General features: G+C 37.5%; 1 protein-coding gene across 17 annotated transcripts in view; it reads left to right on the forward strand.

Moving 5' to 3' along the window:
- SIPA1L1 (signal induced proliferation associated 1 like 1) overlaps positions 1-16,899 on the forward strand; it is a 372,348-nt gene that overhangs the window by 243,347 nt on the left and 112,102 nt on the right. For all 17 annotated transcript variants that reach the window (XM_081290424.1, XM_081290426.1, XM_081290425.1 and 14 more), the window contains 2 exons: positions 4,884-5,014; positions 10,392-10,580. In XM_081290424.1, coding sequence (XP_081146550.1) covers positions 4,884-5,014; positions 10,392-10,580 — 320 coding nt within the window. The remainder of the gene's footprint in view (positions 1-4,883; positions 5,015-10,391; positions 10,581-16,899) is intronic.

Genomic DNA, 16,899 nt, shown 5'->3' on the forward strand with positions numbered 1-16,899 from the left:
TCTTCCTTTTTCTCACTCCACTCATCCATAACTCCCTGTTCTTGTTCCCCTTCCCTTCTGATTTTCCCAAATCAGAAAGAAAGAGCTGAATGTGGGTGAAAGGGCTCCCTGCAGCTGATGACTAGCTCAACTAGACAAAATAAAGGTAGATGGATGGTAGGGAAAAAATAAAATATGCTGCATCAAGGAGCAAATGCAGAAGTGCTGCCCAGAGGCCAGGAGGCTGTGAGGGGGGTACTGCCTTCCAGTGAAGCTGAAGGACAGGCAGAGCCAAGAGTTGCCAGCAGGACCAGGCTGAGGATGTCAACTCTAACACCTTTGTCTTGAGATCAAAGTCTAAAAATTCTTAAAATTCAATTTAAGGTGACTTGCTGAACTATTCTCTACTGGATGGCAACATGCTGCATTATATTTTGAATTAGATAAATTTGTGTTCACATAGAAAATGTTCTTTTTGTTTTTGTTTTTTCTCTTTATCCATAATTCTTAGAAGTAGAAAAATAGTTAGTGAACCAAAACTCAACTTTTATTATAAAAACAATTTTTAAGTCAAGTTGATTTTTGAACAAGTAGAGTCTAATCATGATAGTAGTGAGCTCAACACAGGAAACTGAACCAAAATCTTCATCTATACCAGTAGAACTAACATACACGATGACTGCCTGGAAATGCTGTTTTGGAAATACTAGCTAGCACTGTCTTTTCAATTAAAACAAGGTGTGGTCATGCATGAGGTCCTCGGTTCAGTTCTCAGCAACACACACACACACACACACACACACACACACACACACACACCCCCAATATCTGCAGAAATAGGTACATTAAGTTAAAAGAGATCTTTCCACCATTATCAAACTAGAGATGGGTTTATTTGAAGATAGAGTCTAAACAATAAGTTTGAAGTTAGTTTATAATTATCTCATTACCATTCCCCCAGCTCAGAATTTACTACTTAAGTAGCTAGGAAAAATTGCACAAAAATATACTCAGGTTTTGATAATGACACACATGCATATACAAAGTTTGAATGATAATTTATTAGTAACTAAATATTCTTCATTTTTAGACTTTAATTTAATATTTAAGTTTATTATATATCGGGTTTAATTTTTAAATCACATTGTTTTTATCTGCCAAGTAATAATGAAATGGTTATTTAATAATTATATTTTCATCAATTTATATATTTTGTTTTGTAATGATTCTATATTTTTGTATTTGTGGCATATTAAATATTTGGATTCACTATTTTATTAACTCTTAACACTTTTAAATCAAGTATTAGTGTTACGCTTTCATTTGCACCAGTGTCCTTAAGGGGTCCTTCAGATAAAACCTAAAAGTTGAGAGGATTTAGTCAAAAGAAGAAGCGTTGTGGCAAGAATGTTCCAGGCAGTTTTTCAGATGGAAAAAGAGTACAGTAAGTTTTCACAACTGAAAGACAAGTTGGTGCTCGGAGTTTGAAAGGATGAGCAAAAGGTTTGAGTTGAGAATGGCCAAGAGGTCATGAGCAGGTTTAGGGAGCCATGGAAAGTCTGAGACTCTTTAGGAAGCCAGAGGTGGACTTTAAGTGTAGCCATGGTCAGTCAGATTTGAATTTTAGATGAATCATTGTACTGCTCTGTGAAGCTGGATAAAGACAACCAATTATTACACTCAGGAAAATATCCTAAGTCATAGGCAGTAGGGGGAAAAGTGGACCAATTTGAGAGATATTTAGGAACTAGCATTCACAGGGCATGGCAGTGGGTCTAGCCAGAGCACTGGTGAATTTGGTAGCAGTTGCTTAAATGGGGCCTGCATGAAGGGTTGTACTGGGTATGTTTATGTGGGAGGTGATGCATTCTCTTTTGCAGATTCCCATGGGACAGAGAGTATTCTGTTAGGTGAATGTAGAGACCTAGGCCTTAGACAAGTCTGGAGCGGACATGGAGACTTACAGATGTTGTCAATGGTGGGATGGAAGTGAAGTCTCTGAGTGGATGGATATTCAAGGTGAAAGGGAAAGAAAACAGCAGGAGTAGCCTAGAGTGGTAGAAGGAAAGTCAGAAGCAGGTGATGCCATAGAAAGGAGAAGGAAGAGTGCTCCTAGGAAAAAATGACTGATTATCTGCTCTAGATGCTCTGGAGAGTTTGCGTTAAGGTAAGAACAAAAGTATCATTTGCTTTAACTTTAAGGTAGTCATTGGTGACCCAGATAGTGGAAATCAGATTTTAACAATTCTAATGTGAGAAATTAGGCAGGTTTTTCAAGTTTTCAATGGACGAAAGAACCAAAGCCCTTGGGTTCAGTGGCTTTACTGAGTACTTTTTGTGCTCACTGCATGGGAACCATTGGTAATGCCCAAAGCCCTGACTAAAACACTGACAAAAACCTTCCCTTAGACAAGGAGCACACAGAGTGTAACTTACTAAAATGGTAGAATATGGGGGAAAAAACACAAATTTCTTCTAAGAAATTATGGTAGAGTATTTAGCTATGGCATAGTAAACAACCCAGCAGGCCCTCTCTGTTCAGTTTTATCTCCAGAATGAAACCAGCCAACTTACCCTGGCTCCTTTTCATTCTCCATTCACCTATCATGCTGGAGAATGACAAGGAGCCAGGGTAAGTTGCGTAAAAACGATGAAGGCGACTTTAACCTGATGGTGATGGGAAGGTGCAAGGAGAGAGGGAGGCAGTGAAGAGAGAGGGTGACCAAGGAATTGGCATTCCTGGAAAGGCGGAACAAGAAGGATATCAGGAGCTAGATCTTGGATTGGAGGGAAAAGGAAGCAAGAGTCAGGCTGCAGATAAATTTGTGAGTGGTGATAAAGGAGGAGGAAGTATTTTGTGACATAGACAGCATTGTCATTGGCTGAGATTGAGGAGGTAGGTGATAGGGAGGCTAATGAGAACAGAGGATGTGTAAAGCATTAGCACTGAGGGAGCGGAAAAGAAGCTGACCAGGGAAAGCTTGAGGAGAGGACTAGGACGAGTTGAGGTTTTCCGTGAAGAGTTAATAGTGGCCCTGTGTCTCCACCTGCCCTTCTTGAGGTACATGGGGTATATTTAAAGAGTTTCTAGAGTTGGTTGTGACTGATCTGTAAAGTGCAAGGAGCAGATTATAATGAATGCAACTCACGCTCATCTTTGACACATCCGCTGTTGTCCTGTAGTGCAGTGTTAAAACATCCTCTGAGAGTATTGAAGTGTGTTAATGGAAGCTCTTTGCTCCTTCAGTAAGTGGCCCCAGATTGCTGTCTTGTTTTTCTTTAAGTTCTTGTCCGCTTTTTTATACTATTTCTGTCTCCTCCCTTTCTGTTTTCTTCCTTGTTGTCAGTTGTTCTATCACATTGCTGTCTGCATGCAAGTCTGTATCAGCCCTACACCCTGGACTTTGTCAACATCTGGAGTTATCACACCTCTGAAATAAAGCAGTGGGCTTGAAGACCAGACAAGCAAGCTTATTAGAATTGTGTGCAAAGTAAGAGTAAATAACCTCTGAGTGTGATTCTCATGTGCTGTGCTTTGAAGGGTGTACATGAATGTTTGTACATGAATTCTGTGACATTTATTGGGTTGTTTCTCAATTGTCCATAACGAGACGTTTGTTGCCTGTATTCCCATTGTGTGTTTTTCTTATTTTGAATTTCCATGGATTATAATATTCTTAAAGAGCCCTCAATATTTATGATTTTTTTCTTGTAATTGTGCTTTAGTATTTATACTTTTATACATTATCTAAACTTTAAAACCACATGATTAGATGTGTTATGCTATAATTTTTTATTATTCACATGGATTTTCAAATACTTATATATTTTGTATGGAAATAACATGAATTTTCAAATAGTTGTGCATTTTGTATGCAAATAATGTACCATTTCACAAGTTGGTCATTTAGTCATTTCACGTGTAAAGGAACAATGTAAAGAAAATATTTTGGAGGTTTGAGGAATAAGTTATCTACTCTCACTTTTCATATATTTCTGTGTTGTATGGATTTTCTCATCTGTGAACATCTCATATACATAGCAACAAATTTGATTTTTAAAATAATCTTATATATTTAGGTGCCCAGTAAATATCAACTCAACATTTTTTATAAATTAACTTAATTTCGATCCCCACCTTCCTTCTTGTCAGATGAAAAGTAAATTCGACACCAGTCATGTGCAGACTTTCCCCTGCTCCCAAGGATGTGCCTAGGGTTGGGTTGTTGGGCAGTTGTGTACACTGATGAAAGGCCCCAGACTCATCATAACCTGGTCACTCTGGTTGCCTAGGAGTTGCCTGTCCAACCAGCCCACACAAGCCCTTGGGTTCAGTGGCTTTGCTGAGTACCTTTTGTGCTCACTACATGGGAATCATTGGTAATGCCCAGAGCCCTGTATTCAGGCTTCTGCCTCCCTGGGGCACTCAGAAGCCCAGTTACTCCATCAGACATCTTGTTCCTCTCTCCAAACTGGGGACATATTTTTAATTTGGGGGAAATCTTGCTCTCCTCAAACTCTACTCTCAATAATTAAAAAAAAATTTGGTGAAAACTAAAATACTGACAAAAACCTTCCCTAATCAAGGAGCACACAGAGTGTAGCTTACTAAAATGGTAGAATATGGGGGAAAAAACACAAATTTCTTCTAAGAAATTATGGTAGAGTATTTAGCTATGCATAGTAAACAACCCAGCAGACCTTCTCTGTTCAGTGTTATCTCCTCCAGAATGAAACCTATGTAGCCTTAATTTTTTAAAACTCATTGAAGGACACCTATTAAGTGTGCTTACATTTTATTGATAGAGTAATTTCTGAGTGGCGATAGTAAATACAGAGCAGAATCTAATATTTGCAAGTGTTAAGTAAGTTTTCTGACTTGGTTTTGTCTTATTTTACCTAAGAACACTGGAACTATTTTGGGGCCGATGAGAATCTTGGTCCAGTTGCTGTGAGCATACGAAGGGAAAAACCAGAAGAAATGAAGGAAAATGGATCTCCATACAACTACCGAATGATCTTTCGAACTAGTGAGGTAAGTTCTAGATAAGAAAGACTTGAAGCTTAATTGAAGTAGGAAAAAGTAAAGTAGTAGCAGTTGCAGAGCAATAGCAGATTCAATAGCACAAGGTCACAGTGTCCTTGGAGCAAGCAAGGCTCCTCCTGTCTTCACGCTGGTGGCAATGGAGGCAGGCCAGGTGGGTAGTTCTGGGTTCATTCTGCATTCTAGCTCTGGATAGATGCAGTAGATGACAGGCAGTTCTGATTCAGAGAAAGATCTGTCTGCGAAGTGTCACCTAAAGGATCAGAGCCTTCAGAATCACAAGTGGGAGTTGCATAATCCCACTCAGGACAGCTGGAAAGCACCAGCCAACTTGAGAAATGGGCATGCTGGTGGAGGAGAGCGGGTCACCTGAGACTTAGCTCAGTTGTCCAGGTTATGGCAAAGGACATTTTTTGAGCCAAGAAGAGCAAAGGGAACTTTATTTCTCCTACCCTCACTCAGCTGCACCTTGGACATAAACTGTATAAGACTATAACACAGTTGGAACAAGAGACTCTCCATTTGTGGGTTGAACAGGCTCTTTTAGAGTCTAAATACGCATAATATATGGGTTTTCATCTTAAAGTGAAACTCTAGTTAAAAAAAGAAAAGCAAAACTAAAATAACCAACAAAGCTTTTTAAAATTGTGAACAAGTTTGGGATCATGGGATTTTTTATTTATTTATTTTTCCCCTAAACATTGGTATTATTGTCCCAGTTATCAGTGTGTTTCCTCTCAGCTTTAATCCTAAATTCTCTTTAAGATCATTCTTATGCATTAATGCCTAATACACCCTTGAGGTATCTAGAAAATAATGGTTTTGAAACTGGTTTAAATAGGACATTTGTTTTCATTTCCCCTATTGAATCAAGGGTAGTTTCAGGAGTTGGCTTCACTTAGTAATTATTCCTAAGCTTGAACTCTGGGGAAATTAAAAATAGGGATTTTAACAACAACACTTTAAATCTAATGTGGTGTTTACACCGGCCAGGGAGAAATGAAGAGCTGTCCCTTTCCACTTTCAAAGCTGCTGGTTTAGCCATGTGCCACCTCTATGGAGTGTCCTGTGTTGGCAGGTAGACACAGGCAGCTGCCCTTGTCCAGCTTCCCAGATCCACAAGATTTATGTGAATACCCTCATCTTACTTCCAAATGTTTTCGTCCTTTCTGTTGTATCTTTTTCCCCCTCCCAGGGCTATTTTATTTTAACCCCATCATTTGCTTCCTTTCTGTTGGTATTTTTATCCATTAGCCAAAGCTTCTTGCCACTGTCCTATCCCATCCTTCCTGCAGAGTACTGAAGTTTCCTCGGGGCCCTTTCTTTCTCAGACCCTGCCTCTGGCTTCTGCTGGTCACTCTTCAACATCTTGACTCAGCTGTGCCCTGGGAACCACTCTTGTCTTTCCTTCCTATTCTCTCACCTCTTCCCACTTGGCTCTTGACTCCTCCCTCTGGTTTAAGGTCACAGGGTTAGCCTTTTTGTTCTTTTCCTTGGTCCTTTTCCTTCACCTTTGTTGTTGTAAGTGCCCATGTCAAATGCTGTTCACAACACTGAGGCTAGCCAGGCGCTGTGGCACACGCTTACATATTCCTAGTGACCCAGGAGGATGAGGCTGGCAGTGGGCAATCTCAATACCAGCCTGGGCTTAGTGAGACCCTGTTTCAAAACTAAAAAGAAAAAGGGGTTGGGAATGTGGCTCAATGGCAGAAAGTTCTAGGGTTCAGTTCCTAGTGCCTCAAAACCAATCATCCAACAAAATATACCATGGCCATTTGTTGTTAAAGATTGATGTTCAGTTCCTGGTAACCTGGGGATTGTAGTTGTTCAGATCAGAAACCTTGAAGTCACATTTTGACTCTTCTCCTTTCCTCCTGTCCCCAAATCTGTTCTTTAAGCAATCTTTGTCCATTGTCTTCAAAATACTGCAAGTCTAGATCTCAACCATTCTTACCCCCAAACCTGGACCTTGCTCTGAGAACTCCTTTCCCTGCCTCTGCCCTGAACCTGGGCTTCCTTTTAGCTCAGAGGGAATCTCTTTGAAATGTAATCCATATCTGCCCCATCCTCCTTCAAAATCCCTTCAAAGTTCTCCATATCCTCCTGAGTAAAAGCCAGAGTCCTTGATAGCTCAGTGACCCGGCATATCTACTTCCCATCTGTCTCTGCCACCTCATCTCAGGATCTCCCATAACTCTTACTGCTCAGTCTCTTGCAGCCACAGAGGCCTCCTTCCCCTCTAGGTGACCTCAGCATACCTGTGCCTCTGGACTTCAGTACTCCCTATTCTTCCCTCTGACAACATCTTCCCCATGTCCTTCCCTCTGGCCTTCTCTGATACATCAGAGGGACCTTCCTCCGCATCGGGGTCTAAAATTTCTATTCCCTCCCCATTTATGACATTTTTGTTGTTGTTGTCTGGTTTGGTTTTGATGGTTCCAGTTGAACTCAGAGCCTCACACATGCTAGGCAAGTGATGTACCATTGAGTCCCACCCCAACCCCATTTTAAATTTGATTCCATACTTTATGTTTCAGGAACTCTTATCACTATCTTACATATTGTGCTTTTAAATTTTGTTTGCTTACTTAATTGTAAGCCCTGTGAGGGTGGAAACTTTTATCTGAGTTGTTCTTTACTATACGCCTAATGCCTAGAGTAGTCCCTTCAAGGGACTGGGGGTGAAGAATCATAGTCGAACACTTGTCTAGCATGTGCATGGCCTTGGGTTCCATCCCAGAATCTCAAGAGAAGAAAAATTATAATAAAATTAAACTGTCCTTTCTCTCTTTTCTCCTCCCTTCTTCCCTTTCTCCCTCTCTTTTCTCCTTTTTTTCTTTTCTCCCTCCCTCCAGCATTTATTTCCTCTAGTGTTTATTTAATTGATCACCACTAACTTATCTGTAATTTTTTGCTTTCCATGAAAAATAATCCTTATATATGGTTCAATTTTAATGCCTGTATAAGACTTGCCATGGAGGTGAAATTGCCATGGAGGTGAAATTGGTCCTGCCCACGCTCCTGGACCTTGTGGTTCAGTCAGTTCACTTGTTTTACTGAAGCAAGTTTATTAGATGTACAACAAAATAACACTTAACTTTATATTAGGGACTTCCCAAGCCAATCAGTATATTGGGGAAAAAAAAAAAAAAAGAAAACACGGTCATGGCATTGACATTGGCACTCCCATGGCTTTAGTGAATGGCATCCATGTAACAGAGACAGAAGCCAATCTCTTTCATCTCAGTAGAAGTCAGTCATTGCAAAACATCAACAAAAAAGTCCTTCCATTAATTTGTAGGTATAGTGGTTTGTTTGTGAACAGTCTTCTGGCATATGAGTATTTTTAAACTCAGAAGCCCAAAGATTTTTATGAAGACTCTTCTCCTTGTTTCTGGAAGCCATTAATGAAAATATCAGTACATAGTGCCAGTGAGTCAGGTGTAAAAATGAGTCATTCTTTCCTCATCTTCTTTGACTTTAAAGTTAGCCTTTGTCTTTCTGTTGTGCAGGATGCAATGATGTGCATTTCTGGTCTTGGCTTCTAAATTGAAAATGCTCCCAGTCTTTGTGGTCCCCTATCCAGGCATGTATTACCTCATGAAGGGGAGAACCCAGTAGTTACTGAGTTGTTCACCCATTGCCCATAATTTATAAAACAAAAACACTTTCTGTCAAATGAGATAGTATGTAAATGATGATTTTCTATGCGTTATTTGAAATCATTTAAGGGTAGAAGATCCTCATTAAATAAATACATTGCAAATACCTCCAGTACCATTTCTTCTGTTGAGAGTAAGATACTGATACATTTTGTTTTCCCTAACCTCTATCTCTCTTCCCTCCATCAGTTGGCAGATGTTACAGATTTTACTTTTAACTTCCTAGCTGTATTCTCTGCTTCCAGTTTCTTCCTCTCATATCTCATTTGCCAATTTAGTTTCTGAAATTATATATCGTTTTCCCCATCTGAATGTGTCCTGTGATCACACAGGAGAGTGATGAGGTGCACATCCCTCAGTCAGCCTCAGGGTCTTCTGCTGTGGGTCCTGGCTCCCCCCAGCTCACAGCTCCATCATCACTCCTCCCTGGTTCTTTCTGGTCCAGCTGTAGCAATCACTCCTTCTTCTTTCACCCTGGTTTTTCCTATCTCTATACCTTTGCTCATCTTATCTGGTATTTTCTTTTTGTAGAAATTATTACTTTATTCTACAATCCCTTTCTAATGCCATTCCTTCTGCCAGGGCCTTCCATTATTCCCTGAGCCACTATGGTGCCTCCCGTGCCTCTGGCCTTGTAGGACTTGGTCTCCGTATACTTTTCTGAGTAAACACCTCTCTTCCTGGTTGCACTTGTGTATTTCTCATCTCTCACCCTCTTCCGCGCCACACACTTTCCTTCACAGGTACTCCTCTGTCAGCTTTCTGATTGCAGTAGAATGTCTTACAACCTACACATTTACTGGGTATTTGTTCAGTTTGGTGCATTTCTTATGCCATCAAACAGTATTTATATTATGGCAACAATTTTGCCATGTGAAAATTTTTGGAAATTAAGAGCATGTCAGGCTTCATGTCTAGTTAACTTGCTCCAGCAGATCATCATTATATAAAGAGATATCTTTGCTTCTGTTTTATAATAGAAGATATTTTAAGAAAGAAGGGAAAACATAAAACAATTTCCAGTGCTGTACTGCTGTACTATAATCATTGTCCTATTATAGCAGCATTTGGAGATGTGAACAGTTTATGCTTGTCAACAAAGCATTATGAAACTTAAAACTTTATCCTGACATTTACCTTTTATAATTCAAAAGTGCAACATTCAAATTCTATGCATTTTTTCTTCAGATGTCTCTCTGGGGTATCTCCTTAACTTCTTTGTTAGCATACTTTGTGGCATTGTATGGCCATATAGAAATCTTGCTCTTACTGACTTTTTAAAAAAATATTTATTTTTTAGTTTTAAGTGGTCATAATATCTTTATTTTACATTTATGTGGTGCTGAGGATCGAATTAAGTGCCTCAAACATGCTAGGCAAGCGCTCTACCACTGAGCCATAACCCCAGCCCTCTTACTGACTTTTTAAGGGAATGTTTTACGTGCCACTTACCTAAATATCCTTGGAATACTTTATCGTGAATTCCTGTGAACTTGTGTTGGACTTTTGAAAATATTGACCTAATTTTTTACGTGTAAAGTTTGTTATCTCACTCTTCACAATCTTTGTTCCTCATTGGTTCAATCAACAGAAGTCATTTCCCAGCTCAATACAGAGCCTGCAAGATAGGCCTCCAGAGCATGTAACCTATTCAGCAATTTCATGCCTCCTGAGAGGCCTCACTGTGCCACCTGTCTCTCTTTCAGCTCATGACACTGAGAGGTTCTGTCTTGGAAGATGCTATTCCTTCAACAGCAAAGCACTCAACTGCTAGAGGGCTTCCTTTGAAAGAAGTGCTGGAGCACGTGATCCCCGAGCTCAATGTCCAATGCCTGCGGTTGGCCTTCAACACTCCCAAAGTCACAGAGCAGCTCATGAAGCTGGATGAACAAGGGGTGAGTGGCTTTCAGCAGAGCATATTCTTGCTGCTCAGCTTCTAGGTTACAGGCCTTAGTATTTCTTTTTTGGTAGAGAAAACTGATACCACTTATTAATAAGGATTCTAATTTTCTGTTTTCTTAACTCCTGGAACATTGCTCCTCCAATGAAATTCTCAGTGCCAGAACTGAAACTATGTTCTTAAACTATGTTCATCTCTCTTGATACTCTTCTATACATGTAGTAGATTTTTCAAATATCTGGGAGTAAGTTGTAGCAATAATAATAGTAACAATAAGCATAATGATGTTATTACATTATAATAATTAGTACAGTAATAATAGGGGCTAACACTAATGAGCATATTCATCAGGCTATGTTCTAAGTACCTTAAATGTTATCCCATATAATCTCCCAACCTCAAGAGTATGTGCTGTTATTACCCATTTCAAAGATAAGAAATCTGGGGCACAAAGAGATTACATAATAAATCAAATTTCTCAGAGTTAATAAGTTGTGGAGCCAGGGATCAGTCATCTGCCTCGGAGCCTAAGTTGTTAGTCGCTCTGTCCCACCATTCTTAAAAACTTAGACTTTAAAACTATTAGTAACACCAAAACTAAATTTTGCCAAGATTTATAAACATAAAATTTTAAAATTTGGGGCCCAATAAATATCACAAACTTAAAATGCTTATAATTCACTTCCTTAATACTTCGCATTCCAAAATGTAGAGGTCCTTTTGAGGCTAATGCATGATAGGATAATCCATATAAAGGTTGCCTAAAGGAAGAAGAGTTAACATCTGAAACTGTCTCTAACCAGAGAATGTTATCCACATTCTGCTTGGAGTAATTTGAACATATGTGCTAATTTTGTAGATGTTGCACTTGCGTAATCTTACTTTAACTTTTAGCACTTCAGCCATATTGCACCCTATCAATGGGTAAAAGTAGTTTTACCATTGCATTTTAAAAATTCCTCAAAAAGTGAAAGTGGTCTAGGTAATGTCATTTTCTGAAAACTTTTGATGGTGTTTCCTTAATTTTATAAATTCCAAGTTTATTAAAACAAATATAAATTCGAAAAAATAAGTTTTGAGATATATGTATTATTTTAATCAAACAATAAGAATATAAAATGAACCAATAGTTGGATTTAACTTTTCTAATCCATGCTTTTTCTATCCATTTTGCTTTTCATAATGTGCCAACTGTCTATTCAACATGTGTATTTAAAGAATGCTGAGAGTATCCATGTGTATAACATGTAAATTGAAGCACTTTGTGTGTTTCAGAAAATAACTAATGCATAAACTTACTACTTTGAAGGCTGTTTTCCAGTAAATATTCTGGGCATTTATTCTAAAAAAGAAGGAGCAGAAAAATGATGATTAGGTTCAACTTTATTGATTCAGTCATTTCAGTGACTGTGCTTATTAAAGAGAATAAATAAACCCACTTAGGAATTGATAATATAATCATATACTTAACATCCTAAATTTATATTAGGACAGAATATTTTATATAAAGAAGGTGTTTATTATCATTTCCCCTTATTTTAAACATATCAAATACAATGCTCCAATTATAGATATTTCACAGATTTCTGGCACATTTTTGTCCTCTGTTAATGATTGCAAAATGTTCGACTGCAGATGGTGCTGTGTTGTGGTGAACATTTCATGGTTCCTTCACACAAGGAAGATAAGAGTCCTATAATGAATTCACCCAGAGTTAAATTTATTTAATTCATAAATTGGCCATTATTTTGTAATTATGGTTCTCCTATCTTGGAGATGTTGAAATAACCTTCTCTTCATAAATTATTAATGGTAATATATGATAGTTATTTTGTTTAATTAAAAATTAAAATTTGGCAGTGATTTTCTCTGATTTTATTTTGGAAAGAAGTGCCTTACATACGTTATCTCATTGAATAGGGTTTTAGTATTAGGCAGCTTTTCCTCAGCAGTGGAATGTAAAAGTTTAAAGCATGCTGTCCTATGTGAGCAGCTCTGTATCTAGACCAAAGGGCACACTACCACTTGGCTTCTCTCCTGTCTTCTCTGTTTCCATTCATAGCATTCAAAGCCAGGATTGTGCTGGTATATAGCAGATGACAGGCATACTTCAGCACAGCAGTCAGTTTTTTTTCCATAGGAAATCTCATAAATCTCATTAATGCCTTGGAACCTTTTGTAGAAACTGATTATTTTGATGCCTTTAGAAATGCAGATTTTAAAAAGAAATGCATGTACTGTAGGGGATACGCATATGAATCATTGCAAAGCATTTTTATTTTCCATCTGTGTCATCATTTTTAAAAATTTTAAGTTTTATATAGCCTCGATTTAAAGTGATTCATAGTGTGATACCAGGAAACCAGACTCACCAAAAGGAATTTTTTTTAAGTCTCTTTTAAATTTTTTAAAATGATTTCTATTCTCATTAAATGGCTTATAAAATTATGCTTGGAAAAAGAAAACACAATTTGTTTGCTATATTGTACATTTTGCCTTTCAAATCCTTGGTGCTTTATTTCTTTCTTTTATCAGTATGAAAACGTAAAATGAACAGAAGAAAAACATTAAAATTTTATTTGTAAAGTATACAAGAAAGCATTGCACAAAGATCTAATAATTTGTTTCTTATTTGACTTGACAATGATATGCATGTGGGATTGGAAGTAGGCATTTCCTTGAATTCCAAAGAAATTCATTTTAGAAAATAAATACATCCTTTGTGGTTTATCCTGGCATTCACATTCTCCTTCTTTATGCCTTTCTGGGCCTTTGTTGTTATTGATGTCTATTTCTACTGTTATGTAAAATGACAGTGAGAAAAGATAAAACTAACTTGACAGTGTTTTCAAACTGGCTAGAATTGAGAACATTTGGAGCCTCAGAAAATTTGAATGAACTTTGGATTTTGTTCACGCATCATGTCCTTATATCTTTATTTATTAGACAACTGAGAACATATATCATGATAGAAACAGATTACATGGATATGTGTTTCATTGTTACTCTGTTTCAATCACTTTACAGGCATCATCTGATTCAACCTTCACAGCAACCCTGAGTTGTCCCTTCCAGTTAGTTACTGGCCTGTTTTACACTTGAGGGGTTTGTGGCTTACAGCGGTTCTAAGGCCCATTTACTTTCCTCTCATCTTTAGTGATCCTGAGCACTGGATACAAATTCACGTAATACTGCCTTTCATTTTTAAGATTTGAAAAATTTCCTTTACCTTTCCATTTCTTGAATTATTTTGATCCTTAAAACTATATTATGAAGTATTGTTGTCGTTGTTTTGTATGCGTTATTAGGAATTGAAACCCAGGGTGCTCTACCACCGAGCTACATCTCCAGAACTTTTTCTCTTTTATTTTTGAGATAGAGTCTTGCAGAGTTGTCCAGGCGGGTATTTGCAATCCTCCTGCTTCAGCCCTGTGAGTTGCTTGGGATTACATGCATGTGCCACCACCCCCAGCTTTAACTTTTTAAATCATATGACCAGTTTCATTATTTTTAAATTTGACATATCTTAACCATTTTTCTTTAGTAGTTATTTTTAAAACACCTATATCTCATTTACTCTGCAAGGGGAATTATCACACCTACCTGTATTTTAAGGAATTCACACATGTATAATACTTAATACCACGCTGGGCACATAAGTAGACATTCAAGAAATGTTAGTTTTTGTTAATAATTATAAAATAATAGCTTGTTAGTCACCCTTTACATGCATGAGCTCTTTTAATCTTAATAAACTTCCTATGAGAGAACATCTGTTATAGGTAACATATTATTCTTTTACAAGTAAGTGTGGCCATTTCAAATCCAGTAAGTGCCTTTTAAGTACCACTCCTGGCAGATTGTTAAATACAATAGAGAATAAATAGCCTAGTAAGACACAGACCTTATACATGAAGGAGGCAAGGTCATAAATTACTGTAATGGATGTCAGGGTTAATATAAGAGAACTGCAAACCGAGAGTAATGGAGGTACAAGCCAACAGGGGCAAGTCATGTTGGTCCACAGAATGAGATGCATCTTAAAGGGGAAGAAAATTTCATCAGGCCGAAGAATAAACAGTAGGTCACTCCAGACTCAAAATAGTGAGAACGAAGTACAGAGGGACAAGAGCAGAGTGCTCTTATGGGGTGGGAAGCAGTCTAGTTGAACAGGAGTGTGAGGCACATGCAGAAGAGCAATAGAATAGGGAATTTTGATTGAGCAGTGACTTAAGTCAGATACTGTGTGAAGCAGTTTGCATGAATTATTTTAATTATTCCTCAGAATCCTTTAATGTAGGTGCTGTTATTCCTGTTTTGCATACAAGTGCACTGAGGCACAAAGAGGCTGATCACAGTTAGGATCTGTGGAGGCTAGTCTTGAGTCCAGGCATAAGGACTCCAGAGCCCATGTTATCAACCAATACGCCACACAGCTTATCCTCCTTTCCCTCCCTATGCACGGGGAAGAAACTGGAACAATGGCTCCGAGTCTAATTGCCATAGGCTTCAATGCCTAGTATTAAGTGTAACATGTTAAGCCCAAATAAAATTGGAGTATGGCAGGCTCATAAATATTTAAAGCACAATTGCCAGTTTGCATTAATGAAATTGGTAGGCCCGTTTTCACTAGGAAATGTCAGGTTTCATGTACAAGGAAGTGATTTTGCCTACATGAGTATCTTCATTTGGTTCCTAGGTGTTTATTAAAAATGTGCCCAAATGAAAATACTTATTGGGTTCTCAGTTTTTTTTTCTTTTTCCAATTCTTTTTTTTTATTGGTTGTTCAAAACATTACAAAGCTCTTGACATATCGTATTCTCATTGTTATACAAAATTACATATAAGAGGTTATGAGGGGAAAGGGTTCTCAGTTTTTTAAAGTTACTCTTTAAGTTATTGAATTTAGAGTAGAAGGAAAGTAATATTTAATTTATGTCTGCAATTTATATCAAGAATGGATGAAAGGAAAAAAGCAATATTTATTCCATAATAAATAGTACTGATTTATTTTTATTTTTATTTTATTTTATTTTATTTTTATTGTTGGTTGTTCAAAACATTACATAGTTCTTGATATATCATATTTCACACTTTGATTCAAGTGGGTTATGAACTCCCATTTTTACCCCGTATACAGATTGCAGAATCACATTGAGTACTGATCTTTTGATTAAGGACATGAATGAAATTCTCTGCTGACTTAAACCCTATTCATTGCCACGTTGTAGTGTTTTATTGTGAAGATAAATGAGTTTGACCAGCCGTTTTCTTTGTTGATTTCCAGCAGCTATTTTGAAAAATGACCCAAAGGGAAACATTCTTTCCAAAACCAATTTTCTGTGAATGACACTTTAGTAGAACAATTGTCATTCCTAGAGTTTAAATCTTCTTTTAGATAGTGTTTAAAAGTCAGGTGGCTACCAAATTGTACCTGTCAGCCATCAGGTCAGGAAATGGAGATAGGGGCAGCCACAGCTTTGTCCTGTCTGTTTGCAAGGAGTGGTTACCCTGTGCTGGCCTATCCCAGTTCTTTTGCCCAACCAAGGCTGAATTGGATGACAGGATGGCTGTATCTATCTCTCCAATGAGAAGACCCTGTGATTGGCTGACTGATAGCATTGGCATTTGGGGGACATGATTGTGGTAGGACTGCAGTTTGCAGTGATGGAGTACAGCAAGATGAAGAGGCACTTACAGTGAAGATTCTTTGGTTCATAGAATACAGAAAATACAAATATTACACAATAACAGCAAACCTTTCAATCTTCTTTATTGTGAATTATTAATTATATTTTAAAATAAGCTTTAAAATAAAAAGTTAAAGTAGTTTCTTCCTCTAGGATTTGAGTGGGTAATAAAAGTTTGAAAATAGACGTAATAAGACCATTAATTTAATGTTGAAGGGTCTCATTTCCATTCTCTTTCTTTGCTCTTCTCTCCACTCCTTCATAGTTACCACTTTTATGATTTCTTGTATACAGTGTTTCTGTATTTCTGTATTCAGATACTACCAAATATGCATACACAGTTTTATTTCTTTATATAAAATGTAAGACACTTCCTTTCTTACTTAGTAAAAGTATCTGGGAGATCTTTCCATGACAGTGCATAGAAAGGTTTTCTGTTATTTTTACTTCTGCATAGTATTCCATTGTATTGCTGTAGCATAGTTTCCCTATCAATGGTCATTTGGGTTGATTCCAACCTTTTTTCTGTTACAAACAGTGCTACAATTAAGAGTCTTTTCCTATATAATTGAAATTTGTTTTTTATAAATACCCCATACATTTTTTTTATTTTGTGAGAAATT

This window comes from Spermophilus citellus (assembly GCF_964194105.1).
Source record: "Spermophilus citellus genome assembly, chromosome: 4".
In the NCBI taxonomy this organism is placed as follows: domain Eukaryota; kingdom Metazoa; phylum Chordata; class Mammalia; order Rodentia; family Sciuridae; genus Spermophilus; species Spermophilus citellus.